We start from the raw sequence: 15,566 nt of genomic DNA, 5'->3' as shown, positions 1-15,566 counted from the left end.
GGGCAGTTTTGCAGTATCTATTAAAACTAGAGACATATGTATTTTTGACCCATGATCTTAAAATGGAATTTTATTTTTACAAATGGATTACTCTGTAAGCCAGATGCAGTGGTGTGTACCTGTAATCTCAGTATTCTGGGGGGCTAAGGCAGGAGGATTGCAGGTTCGAGCCCAGCCTATGCAACTTGGTGAGAGAGCCTCTGTCTCAAAATAAAAAAATAGCTGGGATGTAACTCAGTCGGAAGGCCCTGGGTTTAATCTCTAGTGAAATACATCATCAATCATCATTGTCGTCATTGTGGTCTTCGTCATCCCTGTATATAGAGTTAGGCTCAGTCATAAGCATTATATTATTGTTTGAAAAGACAATTGAGAAAGGTACTTAGTTGTCTATCAGGTGGGACTTGGTTATGTGAAGTAGACTAGAGCTGGGCATGGTAGTAGGATTACAAGCCTGTAATCCCAGCACTCAGGAGGCTGAGGCAGGATGCTTGCCATGAGTTTGAGGCTGTAGTGAGTTCAGAGCAAGCCTAGAATACACAGAGAGACCCTGTCTCAAAAAAAAAGAAAAGAAAAAGAAAAAAAGAAAACAAGCTGTATATGTTTCATAGAATATTGTATAGAAGTTAAAAATAAAGTTATTTGTGGATATTGCTTTGCATAATAATTGACATGTGACCAATATTGTTTTGTGAAAGAAAGCAAGGTGTGCTGTGGTGCAGAGAGTATACTTATATTTGCTTTTTCCTTTAAAGTAGGGATGAAGAGATAGACATAGCCTATTTCTACCAAATTAACATGAGAAATTTTAGCAATAGTTACTTCTCATTGGAGATGCAGTGAGGAGTCCTTTTTCATTGTATAGTTTTCTTAAAAGACTTTTGTTGTAATTACTTCAAAAAAGTTCATGTTACTTTCCTTTTTAAAGCATGTTCAAAAGTTACTTGTTGGCCGGGGAGATGGCTTGGTGGAATAAGCACTTCCCTGGCAAGTGCAAGGGCCTGAGTTCAATCCCCGGTTTCGCAAAAAAAAAAAAAAAAAAAAAAAAAAAAAAAGTTACTTGTTTTCAGATTAGTTTAGTTCAGTAAATGTTTACTTTAAAGCCAGTTCAATTTAGTAAAACATTTACAATGCCTGGTATGTGCAAAAGTTTTTTCTTGTTTCTTTTTTTTGTACTGGGAAGTGACATCATGCTTGCCAGGAAGGTGCTGTGCTACTAAGCTACATTCCCGGCTGAGCAAAGTACTTTAACAAGGACAGAAGTAAATGCAGGCCAGAATATAATGGAATAATCTTCCCAATGCGCTTTTAGAATAATTTCTCTCTTCTTTCCCTCCCCCCAGATATGTCTCTATTTGGAAAAGCATCTGCAGTGGTAATTTTATAGATAGGAATGCATGTCTTTGGCAGCCAGAAGCACCCGAGCCTTCTGTAGTCCAGTCACGGTGCTTCTGTGCTTCTTGCTTGGCAGGGAGTCCCTTTTCGACGGCCACCGTCTGTTTTGCTGACACAGCTCTTGCTCCCAGAGGCCTGCACTTGCTCCACAGCACAGGCATCCAGAGCGGGGCTCTCAAGCGGGGAGACCAGGAGCCATGATGGACCACTTTTGAATGTCAGTAGAAAAAAGGATGGTGGTCTAATGCGACTTCACAAACACCTTCAGTGAATTCCTGTTACTACCTCATGCTATTCTGTGAGGAATACAGAGAGGAAAAGGCAGAGTTCTGATTTAAAGAACTTGGTCGTCTACAAGAGACATTCAGGTTTTCGCCCATGAAAGAACTTTAAGGTTACATAAACCAAATTTCATCAGAGGCAACATTTTGCTGATTTTTAAAGAACTTATTTTTATTAGTACATGTTTGCAGTATATAATGACTACCCTCACCATGGGGAGTTGGAACATGCACAAAACACACCTTAATTCTGTTTTCTGTCCTTTTCCCTCTCCTCCCCACTCCATCTCCTGATCCCCCTCACAATTACAAAAAGTTCTATCTCCCTGTTTCCTATTATCTTTATTTTGCTTTTTATTTATATTTTGGGCTCCATATACAGCCAAAGCTATTAGAGATTTAAGCTTTGTGTCTGACTTACTTCATTAACCATTATGGTCTCAGGGTGCCTCCATTTTTTTCCATAAACAACTCAAATTTATCTTTGAAAAAATAGTACTCCACTGTGCAAAAATTCCACATTTTCTTCATCCTGTCGTCTGTTGATAGGCCACTTCTAAGATGTAGCTTTAATGAGTTGGGATGCTATAAACGTGAATATGTATGTGTCATTTAGTATGTCTTTCACTCTTTGGGGACAGAAGCAATGCTTTATTTTTTATTATTTATTTATTTTTTGGCAGAACCAAGGATTGAACTCAGGCCCTTGTGCTTGCCAGGGAAGCACTTATTCCACTGAGCTATCTCCCTGGCCCCCAAAGCAACATTTTAAATACCAGCTTAATTTAAAGAGAGAGCTGCTCATGTCTTAGTTAAGTCACTTTTCATTGTAGGCTGTTCTACATAGGGCTTATGGCACGTGTCTTTTCTCAGGTGTTAAATGTTTTATACTAGACTGATCTTAATAGCAAAATGTGCTCTTCTTTGTCTCAGGCTAGAACCATAGTTTACTCATAGAAGCAGCAGAATATATTCCTTGAAGAAACAACAATTTCAAAAATTAGTGTACATATCTCAAGTACCTATTTACATCTTTTCAAATAATATGTTTAATTTAACTTTTGTTGGCCAAGGAGGTCAAACCTTTTTTGAGTATCCATAGTTATGTCACTACCTATTAGAAATAATTTAATTTAAAAAGCTGATACAAAATATGGTAAATATTTTTCTGTATTTCATCTTTATGGATAGAGTAAGATAAAATTCAATGTTTGTAACTCACTTTTTACACTTTTTCTGTAAGAGTAATTGTGTTCTTTTCAAGATTTTGTAATAATGTGCTTATTTCTCAAGAGATCTCAGGATGGTAATTAAGTCAATACTTATTTAAGTCTAATCTGAATACATTTTAATATTTAGTTTATTCTTTATAAGTAAGAATTATTTCTGAGTTAAAAGTCACAGTTACACACCTACAGGTGATTTAAGTTACCTGATCATCTTAACTTAAATCTAGCTACAAGTGGCTGGGCAGTGGTGGCACATGCCTGTAATCCTAGCCACTTGGGAGCTAAGGCAGAGGGCCACATATCTAAGGCTAGTCTTGACAGTTGAGTGTGACTGTATCTCAAAATAAATACAGTTGAAGACAGGACTGGGATACTGCTTAGTGGTTGAGTGCTTGCCTAGCATGTGCAAGGCAGTGGGTTCAGTCCTTAGCACTAAAGAAGACAAAGCACAGTAAAATAAAACTCGCAACACCTGAAAAATTAGACCATTTGATGTCTAAGTTTCTAGCTTTGGACACTCTCCTGCCTCTTCACAATTTATTTACCTCTAATTTGTTCACACTAATAATCTTGTTATCAAAGAAGTTTTAAAAGAACATATACCAAAGTGTTATTAACTGTAGTAATTTCTGAATGGTTGAGATCGTAAATTTTATTTTAGGTTTTGAAATTTAAGCAGATAAGCTTCATACAGTGTATGTAATTTGGAACTGTTCAAGTATAGCTTCATTGTAAAAAAGTGCTACAATGACAAAACACATAGAAGAAAAGTGTTCTTAGTAGAGAACAGACAGATTTACACCGAATGTAGTACATAACCAAAACAGGTATCTCCCTCACCTGTACACCGAGAAGTTAAAGGTACCTGGAGCCCTGTCCTGAACTTAGAAGGTGAATCATCAGAAGTAGTGTCTGGTACAGCATTTTGATCCTTACTGAGAATTACGTCTCCATCAAACTTAATGAAGCCTCATACACAGACTCATTTCCGTGGTCCTGTACAGCTTCAATCTTGTCCAAGCCTCCACGTTCTTCAGTCATTATACTTATCTTCTCAGTTTCACTTAGTTTCTCAGCAGCCTAAAAGGTATTTGAAAATAACATCCAGAATAACAAGGATAATTTTTGTATCTTTCACAGTTAACAGGTTCATCAGTGGTTCTGTTATACCACAGTGAACAAGGTACATGATCTGTTCCACTGTCCCACCCCTTGTATAGCTGGTCACAGCCCACATAGCTTCCTTTTGTGTCTTAAAGTTGGCCTTAGAGAGAACACTGACCAGGAATAGGACTGATCCATGTTTCACAGCCTGCTGTATTTGGTTCTGCTGTCTGTCTGTAATATAGTCCCTGTAGCTTCCTTCTGGATGTTTGTTTTGGGGTGAGTGAGCAGGCTGGAAAAGACAACAGGTGCTCCTGTCTCTGTCACAATCTGGGGCTGTTGTCCATTCCAGTGACAATATTTCGTGTGGTTCTCAGCGAGGAAGTCATAATGGGCAATTTGTATAATCCCAGAAGCTTCACCAGATGGGGTCCAACTCCCTTTTTTTACGACCTTTTTGATGTGTTTATTTGAATCATCAGTAAGGTAGGAAATGGCCCAGCAGTTATCTGCTAATACTTTGAGATCATTGTGATGCAGGAGATGAACCAAAGTAGGGAGAATTTTCTTAACAGCATCCAGCAGGGGCGCAGGATTCGTGTTGCAGCAAAGGTTAGAAAGGGTCCAGGGAAAGTTGTGTAAGTAACCACCTGCTAAAAGTGGCATATCAGGGACTGCAGGAAGAGCCAGGAGTGCGTCATTTGCACCATATTTGATAACTGAGTCTCAGAAACCATCACCTGCAGTGTTTCCCAGCACCCAGACAGGTTGCTCAGTGACGTGAGTGTGGGGAGACGCCAGGTGGGAAATGAGAGCTGGCATGGCCCCTCCATCCACCATGGCCTTGGTCTGTTCTGGCGACGTGGAAGCAGTATCAGTGACTCAAACTGGATGGGACTACAGTCACTTCTGGCCAGGAAAGGCACAAACTTTGGAATCAAACCAGCCTGCATAATGTGGTCTATGGGAGGCTGTTTTTCCCAAGAAAGCAGTTTCCTAGCAGCTCGAGTAGCTTGCATCTGGCTTTCCAGATTATTGCTGGTTGTGCTTTTGACAGCATCCTCCATAGTCCAGGTCACAGTGCCCTGGTTGTTGTGGTTTTCTTGCAGTGGTGAAGTAGCGTCACCAGAAAGGAGTCTGAATCTCTCCTTTGCAGCATCTGGTCATCCTTAGCTTTTCTTAGCTCCAAGTTGACTTCTCTGTGCTCACTTCGTTTCTGTACTGTCTTTTCTCTTGTTCTTAAATCTGTTCAGCCAGGCAGCTAGTGAATTAGCATTCTCATTGGTGGACATGGTCACAAGGCAAAGAGAAAGCTGTGAATTGAGAGCAGGCGGTACCAGGGGGCTCTCTGGCTATGGATGGGGTGCTCTCCAAATGTCCACTATGGCGAGGCCCAGAAACAGTGTGAAGAATATATACTTTATTATTAGACTTGTAACAATCTTCCTGTTTTCAGCCTCCCAAATGCTGGGATTACAGGTGTGCGCCACCACACCCAGTCTCAATCGCCATCTCAGCGCGCCCCATGTGGGGGACTGGCATGGCGGGCCAAGGATCAAACCCCTGGCCCCTGTGTCCGCCTGAGCAGGCACTTTAGTCTGCAGAGCTATCTTGCTGGCCCTTCTTCAATGATTCTTAATGTATTAAGGAAAAATGCTTGAAAGTGAAAAGGTGGTTTTATTTTTTGTTTGTATATGTGGGTAAAATTCATCTTATTTGATATTTTAGAATCCTTTTACCCGGAGGAGGCTCTGATCTTGAGACGTCAAATTATGCCAAAGTCTCCAAGATATTTTATGAGTTGTCCAAAAAGGTATGTGTATCAGTAATTGAATATCATTCCAGGTGGCTTTTGTTAGCCTCTGTGAGACTCATTCTTTTTTAAAAAGCCTATAGGTAATGTTGCCATCACAATATTTTCACTGCATTCCCTTAACCTTTAAAGCATCTGTTCCCAGCAGTGGCTGCTCTTGCCAATTTTTGTGTCTCATTAATTCTAGGCATCTTGGTATAAGCACATCAGTATGTGGTTTAGCTACTTAACAGCCCAGTTATTTAATTACAGAATGACTAAAACTAGCATATTTTTATAAGATAATATAACAGGGAATATAACAACAATTTTATCAAATTCCATGATTTTTCTGTGTATGGTATATCATAAGGTGTTCAGTACAAGGTGCACTGTTGCAGTCTGGACAGTAGTATCTAGTAGAATTACAAATTCTTTTTTTTCCAAATTCTTTTTGCATTATTGTCTTTCTTTAAACAATTACTTTATTCTGTCATGTTGGCCCTTTTTTCTCTGTGAGTTTATAATTTCAATAAAATGTCTGCTCATTAAACACAATGGTGAAGGTATAGATAATGGACATCCTGGTTGGTGTTTCACAATCCAAAATGTTGGTCTATTAGACATAATCTAAATTGTAGCTGCTTTTTGAATCTCCTCATTTTGAATAAATAATGAATGAGTTCCATATTGTTTGGTCCTGAAGGTGCATTAAAGTTTATAATTACTATTTTTCTTCCATTTTTTACTATAGGCTAACTTGTTAGATGTTGGTCAACTCTGTCACCACCAGTCAGAGAATTATTATAGTCTTTGACCACTACTAGAAATTTTTAGTTTCATTTCTTTTTTCAAGTTCTATCATTTCTATATTATGAGTAGTTGACAGTAAGATACCTTTTTTGCCTTTCCATTTCAGAATGCAAATTTTTCCTCTCTGATATACTAACATTTCTCCCTTTTTTCAGTTTTTCTTTTGCAAATCCCTTGGCACTTTCTTCCTATTCAATCTCAGTGTCCTAAACTTGTCCATTTTGTATTGCAAAGGAGTATGACTGAATTCTGGAGAAGTATAAGAGTTTTATTTAATGTATTTATGGTAAGGATTTCTATAAATTATAGCATAAAATTACAGGTTACTTATTTATTTATATATTTTTTGTACCGAAGATTGAACTCAGGGATAGGTTACTTATTACAAATAAATATGTGATTAAAAGGAAATAGCCAGAACTTATTATTAGCTTTCACTAGAAATAAATGTCAAAGGCAAATACAGTGTTCCAAATAAAAACATATGCAAAGAAAGTCTACTAAACAAACAGCCTACTAGATCTCATGCAAAGAATTGACTGGTTGAAATGACACCTGCCCAAGTGATGATGCTCAGGAGAGTCAGTATGTAAGCAAATGGTGCTGCCCAGGTGATGCTCGAGGTAAACTGTTAAGTTGTTAATAACCCCAGTATCTCCCTATAACCTCTTATGTTCTTTTGATATGCTCACCAGTTTTCCTATGTTACTCAGTTTTTATTTTATTTTAAAGTTTCTTTTATTGAGATGGGGTCTTACTTTGTACCTTAGGCTGGCCCTGAACACTACATAGCCCAGGCTGGCCTCAAACTTATGGCAGTCCTCCTGGCTCAGCCTCCCAACTGTTGGGAATGCTGGTGTGCGCCACCATGCTGAGCTTGATGTTGCTGATTTTTATCTCTTGAAATTTGCTCTTTCTGGGGCTGGGGAGATGGCTCAGTAGAATCAACGCTTCCCTGGCAAGTGCAAGGGTCTGAGTTCAATCCCGGGTTCTGCCAAAAAAAAAGGAAAGAAAAGAAAAGAAAAGAAATTTGGTCTTTCACATTCATTTGGTTCCATTTGATCTTTCTTCACAGTTACCTAAGGTCACTTCTATTTGTCAAGCAGCACTTCTGATTTTTCCTTTGTATCTCACATGTCTTTGTATCAGAGTGTAGACCATTCATTATGTTTTTCTCTCTCCTGAACTATTAACAGCCATCTTAATTAATCTTTCTGGTTCTAGTATCTCACCAACCCTCCCTTCAGTATTTCCTTTAATAACTGCTTTTACCATTTGAGATGCTTGCCTAAACCTTTTAATGTCTATGTCAGACAACCCAGGGCCTCTTGTGGTCCTTGGGTCAAGAATATAGTGTCACGACAGCTCACTTTTTCTAGCTTGTGTGTGAGCTTGGTGTAAAGACAGATTAATTAATTTGAAGTCTATATAAGGATTGAGGAAAATTATGTAAAAGTTTATTTTTAACGTAGGGGCTAGTTGTAATGGCTTACCATATGTGTAATTTTCATGAAAAATTTGAATGAACAGTGTTCTTTTTCTCTTACTTTGCAGAGTTTTGATGATGGAGACCATTTTCCTGTGTGGGGCACCTGTCTTGGATTTGAGGAACTGTCCTATCTGATCAGTGAGGAAATGTTATTAACTGTGACAAAGACTGAGAATATCACATTGCCGTTGAGCTTCACTAAAGGTGAGAATATGCCACTCAAATACTTTAAGTAAGCCTACTGCACAAGAACACTAAGCATCAAGTATCAAAGTACTCACAATGTTTTAGACTTACTTATGCAGCCCATAGATATGATGATCATCCTTGTATTCATTTGTTAGGATGACCTAAAGAATTTTGAATCTTTTCTCTCTTTCTCTCTTTTTCTTCTCTCTCTCTCTCTCTCTCTCTCTCTCTCTCTCTCTCTCTCTCTCTCTCTCTCTCTCTCTCTCTCTCTCTCTCTCTTTCTGTTGTGAAAAGTTCTCTGTGGCACAGGTCAGCCTCAACTCATGATCCTCTTAGCCTCACAAGTGCTGGGATTACAGATGTGCATCACCTTGTCTGGCTTGGTATTTGGAATTTTGTCAAATCACTGCTTCTAGTGATATTAGGATCTTGTATGATTAAGAGCATTAACATTGGTCCTGGTTTGAAGTTCCAATCTTCTCACTTTGCCCTTGGGGAATTATTTATTCTCCCTTAGCTTCAATTTCCTTATTGGAAAAATCTACCTGTCTTTAAGATGTTGGTGTATGTCAAATATGATGTTTACCAGCAAGTAGGCTAAGTATGTTAAATCCAGCTCTTTATAAATGTTACTGTGTATTATTATGGTAGATATTTATTAATATCTCCCCCTTCGCTGTATACTTTGTTTCATCCAAAACAGAGCATACTATAACATACTTGTGGCACTTAATGTTTCGAGTTTGCACAGCCCCACAGGTTTAAATCATAGTCCCCAACAAGACTGTCTTATTTCAGGTGCTAGCCACAAGCCACATTCCTCAGACATCCACTCTTTCTACCAACTGCCCCAAATTTTTAATTCCAGGGACCTATCATGTTTCATGATTCCCTAGAATGACACATAGAAATCAAGAAATTGCTGCATTTGCTCAAAACCCAGAAATGCTAGTGAACTTTAGGGTCCAGAGTTTTCATTGGTATATCATTGTAAAAGCATGATTGATTGAGGCATTAACCACAGGACTGAACTCAGTCTCTGGCCCTTCTTTCCATCCTTGGAAGTGGACCTGGCTCAAAATGTCAATGCTCTTATCATGTGGTTAGTCTTTCTGGTCATCAGTGTCATCCTGAAGTAACCTAGAGCCCACTTGCATCACCTCATCAGTAGAACAAAGACATTGTTATAACTCGGAATACTTGAAGAATAAAAATCAGATCCGTTCTCTGTTATACTGCACACTGCAAGTAGGCATTGATTCTTAGAGGTACTAGGTACTTACCTCTCATTCCTTAGAACTGAGTGCAATGACTGTCCCTGTTCTCAGAGATTTAGGAGAAGAGTAATACTAATCATGCATAGAATCTATATATTGTTTTATATTTATGGAAGTTGTTTCTTCCATTATCTCACCTAATCATTACCACAACCTTATGAGAAGTGTATATTTAGGTCACATTATGTTGGTGGCCTGTGGCATCACTCACTTTATACTATAAAAAGCAGAATTTCAAGGTAGTGGAGTTCTTATGGAAGCCAGTAGCAAAAATGAAGGGCCTGATTTGGAATATCTGGTGTCAGAGCCTTGAGCACTTTGTAGTATGTTTTTTTAAGTCCTCTGAGTCTGTGTGTGTGTGACTAGAGAGCCTTTATTGTTGGCCATTAAGATATATTGCCTCTTTGATCTATTTACTGCACAGAAATTCTTTGGCTTGGTTAGTTTTTTCCTACATTGTTGGTATTTTTTTTTAACCTTTTATATCTGAGATACTTTGCAAATGTGTTAGAAATTTTGGATCTTTTCTTGGGAAAACAAGTATGTACACATTTGGATAATTTTATCTGTTTTTCAGAGATGTTGGGAATTGAGTTAAGATTCTGTGCTTATTCTGTTGCTAGCCTACAAATTCTTACATGAGAACAATTTTGTTTATTCATATTAAAATTCTGGAAGAAAAAGTTTTAAGTTAGGAGAGTATTTGAATTTGTTAAACATGTTTTATACTTCACTGGAATACTTCCCCAGAAATGAAGTGTTTTGCTTATCATTTAGTCATTTTGATTATGTCTTAATAATGACATGTTTTCAGCTTCATATATTGTAACATGATTTTATTTTTTTGTGGTTAAATTATTTTTGTGTGTGCACATAATTATTTCAGGTGCATCAAAGAGTAGAATGTTCCAGAATTTTCCTCCTGACTTGTTGCGGTCATTAGCATCTGAACCCCTGACTGCAAATTTCCACACATGGAGCCTGTCTGTAAAGGTATCTTGTTAGCTTAACAATTAAATGAAGTTATTTAGAATAACCACAGAATTAATCATTTTACTCTCTTTTTGTACTCTAGAATTTTACAATGAATAAAAAGTTAAAGAAGTTTTTTAATGTACTAACTACAAATACAGATGGTACTACTGAATTCATTTCATCAATGGAAGGTATGAATCCTATAAGATGTGTATTTTATTTATTCACTTGGACTTTATGTATCTCTGTACTTAAGAATAGAATCTGGAATAAGCGCTTCGCTGGCAAGTACAAGGGCCTGAGTTCAATTCCCGGTTCCACCAAAAAGAAAAAAAAAAAAAGAAGAATAGAATCATATTATTTTGGGGCCTGAAAATGAAAGTAGAGACAGGTGGAATGGTTATCCACTTTCCCAATCAGTTTTCCTGATACTTTCTGGAAAGAGATAATAAAGAAGAGAATGAAGGAATGACTTGATAAGAGGGAGAGGTTTAAGAAGTGAAGCTAACAATTTCTGCATGTAGCACAAAAGCAAAGGTCTTGACAGATTCTCTTCCTGACACCAACAAAATATGTAATTGACAGAGAAAAACATCTTTCTAAATTGATTAATGAAGTGTCAGAAAATAAGGCTATTCAAGCCCCAAACTCTTGAGTTGACTGGCACATATAAATCAGCACTATTGTTGAATCAGCCAACTTTGAAACAAAACTCAGGACCCCACTACATGGAGAGTACTCTATGGAGCAGGACCTAAAGGTTATATACCTCAGACAATACCCAGAATCGTGACCACAGAGCTACAAAGGGGTTGGCCGTTCTGAACATGCACTGAAGGAGTCAGGTATCTGGGGTAAATGAAATGAGCCTTGAGCTCTCATTATGATAAGCTGGTCTCCTAGTATGGCCTGCATTATCTTATCTGGGAAGCTGAACAACTCTCGAGTCAAGCATTTTGTTTACAAGTTTTCTTAGACTGGTAGCGCACACACATGTATTGCAGAACCAAATATAAATAATTCTGTTCGGAAGACTAGGTATACATTGTTGGTTTCAGGCAATTTCTGACCCCGAATCTCTAATACACAGGCTGCATAGTACCATTTATGATACCTTGCAGAAAAAGCACGTATAGAATCAGCTGTGTGCAAACTTTTAATACTAGAATTATGAGACAGTATATTATATAGCTATATTTTAAGTCTTAAAGAAACTGTCAAAAATATAACATGAAATGATCACATTTGAAAAGGTCTAAATTTAGTTGTTAGAAATGAAAACAACAGAAATAAAAATGCTAATCAGAAGGTCAGTTAAAGAGGTAGTGAATTACAAGAGAAGGTAGATCGGAGGGGAGAAAGCCCTCCAAGTCCAGCCCGGGCAGACAGAGCCTGAAATGTGTTGGCAGAAAGGGGAGCATCTGGGGTTAGAGTTGAGACATCCCAGCACACCCAGCCAGACGTCTAGAAGGCAAAGGGGATACTGTGGCAAAGATGCTCGCTCTTTATTAAAAAAAATTAAAGTAAATAAAAAGAACCTAGGTAGAAAAGGATATCATATCAGGATTTAGAGAAAATAAAGAAGAATACCCTAACTTACATAAGGGAAGGAATTTTCAAGACAAAACAACAAACCATATAGGAAAAGACTAGTGATTTCAATCAAATTAAAAAATTGTGCTCATAAAAATAGTATAAAAGAGGAAATTTGATCAGTGTAAGTTGTATAACTAACAAGATATGTGTGTCTCATATAAAGTAAAATCATGTTAAGAAAATGGGAAACTTGATTGTCCCATGCACACATGTGTCAATGAGATAGTTTCTCAGTTTATTTGCTGACTTGAATAATGCAAATAAAATCCAGAATGAAAAAACACTTTACTTCAGCAAGATTGGCAAAGTCAGAAGCCTGTTGGTTACGGGTCTGACCCAGGATATGGTACAGTAAGTGAATTCATGCACTTGTGATTTGAGTAGAAATGGCCCCAAGTGCTTTGGAAAACATTTTGTCATAATAACATTTTCCAGTCTTATTTCTCAGCTGTTGTATTCTTTTATTTAGAAATAATACTTCAGTAAAACCTTTTCATGTACATAGAAATGAATGACACATTGTTCAAAGTCATTACAAAAAGAAAAACTGTTCATATATCCAACAATAAGAATAAATTAATGTAACAGTATAATATAGGGCTGTTAAAATCGGTAGCATACTTGCATATATCATTGAGTGAATGTTGAAAACAAATCTCACTTAAAGATAAATACTGGAGATATATAGTATATATTTATGTCTTCCCTTATGTTCAAAGCTTGGCAGAAAGTAAACAGTGTAACCTTTGGTGGCAAATCTAGAGGGCCGACCAAATACCTCAGCGGGTTAAAGTGCCTGCAAGCAGGCGCAGGGGTCGGGGGTTCAATCCCTGGGCCTGCCATGCCAGCCCTGCCCCCAATGTGGGCTGAGAGGGCAGTTGAGACTGGGTGTGGTGGTGCATGTCTGTAATCCCAGCTCTTGCGAGGCTGTAAACAGGCGGATCACTGCAAGTCCAATCTAGTAATGAGATCCTGAACACCCTATAGACCCTTACCTAAAATAATAATAATAATAATAATAATAATAATAACCCTAAGTAAGGCAGGTAATGATGAATTTACTACATTTTCACTGCAGTTTGGCAGGGTTACTTGAGGGGCTTTATCATCTTAGTCTGGGTGGTAGATAATCAAGTACTCATGTATATATGAAACATTTCAAATATATGAGTTTCTGAAATTTTAGAAACTGAAAAGAATGTCTTTGGAGGACAAAAACTAATAAGAAGAAACCAGGGAAAATAGAACAAATAGTTTGATCATTATGTGAGTTCTGGTCCCTGAGTTATATTAAGAAGTATTAAAGAAGAAAATTAGAACCCATTATGGTGACTTATAAAGGTGCTCTGGTGCCTGTTTTATCTTTCCACGAAGTGATGAAGCATGAGATACTAATATTTTTCAGGCTGCAGTATCAGCATAAGCAGGGACAAATGTTAGTAAAGTCTAGCATATTTAGATATACTGTACTCTGATAGTTTCTGGTGGAGTAGAACAATCTGAATGTTAAAGCTGGGCTTGTGGATATCTTTTGCATTAAGCCTGTTGACATACATGGATATTTTCTTTTTTCTATTAAGTAATACCTGTCTTTAATGTGTATATCTCAGCAGATACATACCAGTCTTTAGATATTTCCTTGGTGTATATGTAGAGGATTTCTCACCTATGTGTATAAGCACTGGGGCTGGGGAGATAGCTCGTTGGTCTGAGCACCTATTTGGCCAGTGCAAGGACCCAGGTTCCATTTCCGGTACTGCATGCCATGCTGGCCCTGGAACCCTGGGTGCACCTTGCTGGCCACTAAAACCAGGCGTGGTGGCAGTGCTGAAGAGGCTGAGAGAGGAGGAACACCACGAGGAGTCCGAGCTACGTAGTGAGACTCTGTACCAAATATGTAAGCAACAAACTCCTGGAAAAGTGGAAAGTTTCCCAATGCTGGGCAGCATAGATGCTCACAGAGTTAACAAAATAACAGTAAACATCTTCAAATGCAGTGAAAGGTAATGGTTTAGTCGGAAGCGCTAAGAAAATCAATTTACAGAATTTGTCCTCTTTCTCTCCAATAAATGAATAATGTATGGCTATAAATTTGCAGTCTACTGGGTGCATAATTTGATAGGACAACAGACAGGGAAGTACTGGGAGAAGTTGGAAGTATGAAAGGAGCATAGAGGAGATTCACGCTGTTTAAGTCGGGTGGACTCTTCACCTTGTTTTGGAGTTGCTGAGCCTGATTAGAACCACCTGAGAGGGCAAGTTACTGGAATAAAATACAACTTCAATAAAGTGGGAGTAGTTCATGTTATTCAAAACTGGCCATAATGCTGTGTTTGATCAGTTCTCTAGACATGAGAACATAACTTGTAAAGCTTATGTACATCCCAGTTCTGGAGGCTGAAGCTGAAGAGCACTGGGCTTCTGTCCACAGCAGCGTCTGGTGAGGCTTCCCACCACATCTCAGTCCTGTCGACTGTACCACAGTGGGCAGCACGAGCATGCTAGCTCAAGTTACTTTTCTTTTTATAAATCCACTGATGCTCAAAGAGGGCCTGCTTCATCCTCCTCTAATCCTGATTACTCCTCAAAGCCCCCCTTCACATGGCATTAATATACAACACTGGAGATGTTTTCAGCACACGGATCCCAATGCACACATCCAAACCATAGCACACTGGTTGATCTAGTCGCAGGACATCGATGTTGAGGAATAGTGCCCATCCAGGATATTCTGAAAAGAGTTGATCAACTGAACCTGAAGTGAGTTTATCATCTCTCTAACCCTCTTTTCCTTCTTGTGTTTTTTACATTGATCAGTAGCATCACAATTCACCAAATAATCCAGAATTAGATTATTCTAATAACCTAGGGCCAGACTTGGCTTCCTGCCCTCATTGTGTCTAAAAATTCATGGAAGTTTCAGCTTCCCAGAATTTTTCATGAGTATGTCTTCTGCCTGTCAAGTCCATCTCCACCTAGGTCAGAATTAACCGCATTCTCCCTGTGCCCCCACACACCACCCTCTCAGCTTCACCATCTATCAGCAATCTATAACCAACCTTGTTTTATATCTGCTTTATCTCCGTGATATGTTACCTTTTTTTGACAAATTCCAGTGGTCATTATCAGCTAATATAAATATCTAAGAGCTCAGAAAATAATGGCTTTATCCGTAGTAACAGATTTATAAACTTTTAGAAACTCAGAATCAACACTGCAGTCATGAGTCATTTCATAGTTTGAGAAAAAATATACAATTAAGCTGATACAAATTAGCTAATGTAAAAGGATACTAGAACTGCTGGCATGGTTTCTTCTCACATGAACGAATCATTTTGGGATAAAAATATGATAAGGGAATACCTCAAGAAGAGAACCCTGGGGCTGGGGAGATGGCTCAGTGAAATAAGTGCTTCCCTGGCAAGC

The 15,566-nt window shown here is 38.2% G+C and overlaps 1 protein-coding gene and 1 pseudogene across 1 annotated transcript in view; one reads left to right on the top strand and one right to left on the bottom strand.

Annotated features, from left to right (window-relative positions):
• Positions 1-15,566, top strand: part of Ggh (gamma-glutamyl hydrolase) — a 37,467-nt gene that overhangs the window by 14,297 nt on the left and 7,604 nt on the right. The window contains exons 4-7 of the mRNA XM_004642367.2: positions 5,738-5,822; positions 8,169-8,307; positions 10,456-10,562; positions 10,645-10,735. Coding sequence (XP_004642424.2) covers positions 5,738-5,822; positions 8,169-8,307; positions 10,456-10,562; positions 10,645-10,735 — 422 coding nt within the window. The remainder of the gene's footprint in view (positions 1-5,737; positions 5,823-8,168; positions 8,308-10,455; positions 10,563-10,644; positions 10,736-15,566) is intronic.
• Positions 3,742-5,373, bottom strand: LOC105743701 (annotated as a pseudogene).

The sequence above is a fragment of the Octodon degus genome, unplaced genomic scaffold (genome assembly GCF_000260255.1).
Source record: "Octodon degus isolate 3935 unplaced genomic scaffold, OctDeg1.0 scaffold00152, whole genome shotgun sequence".
Classification (NCBI taxonomy): domain Eukaryota; kingdom Metazoa; phylum Chordata; class Mammalia; order Rodentia; family Octodontidae; genus Octodon; species Octodon degus.
The sequence above is the reverse complement of the archived record's forward strand: the minus strand, read 5'-3'. Positions and strand labels throughout refer to the sequence as shown.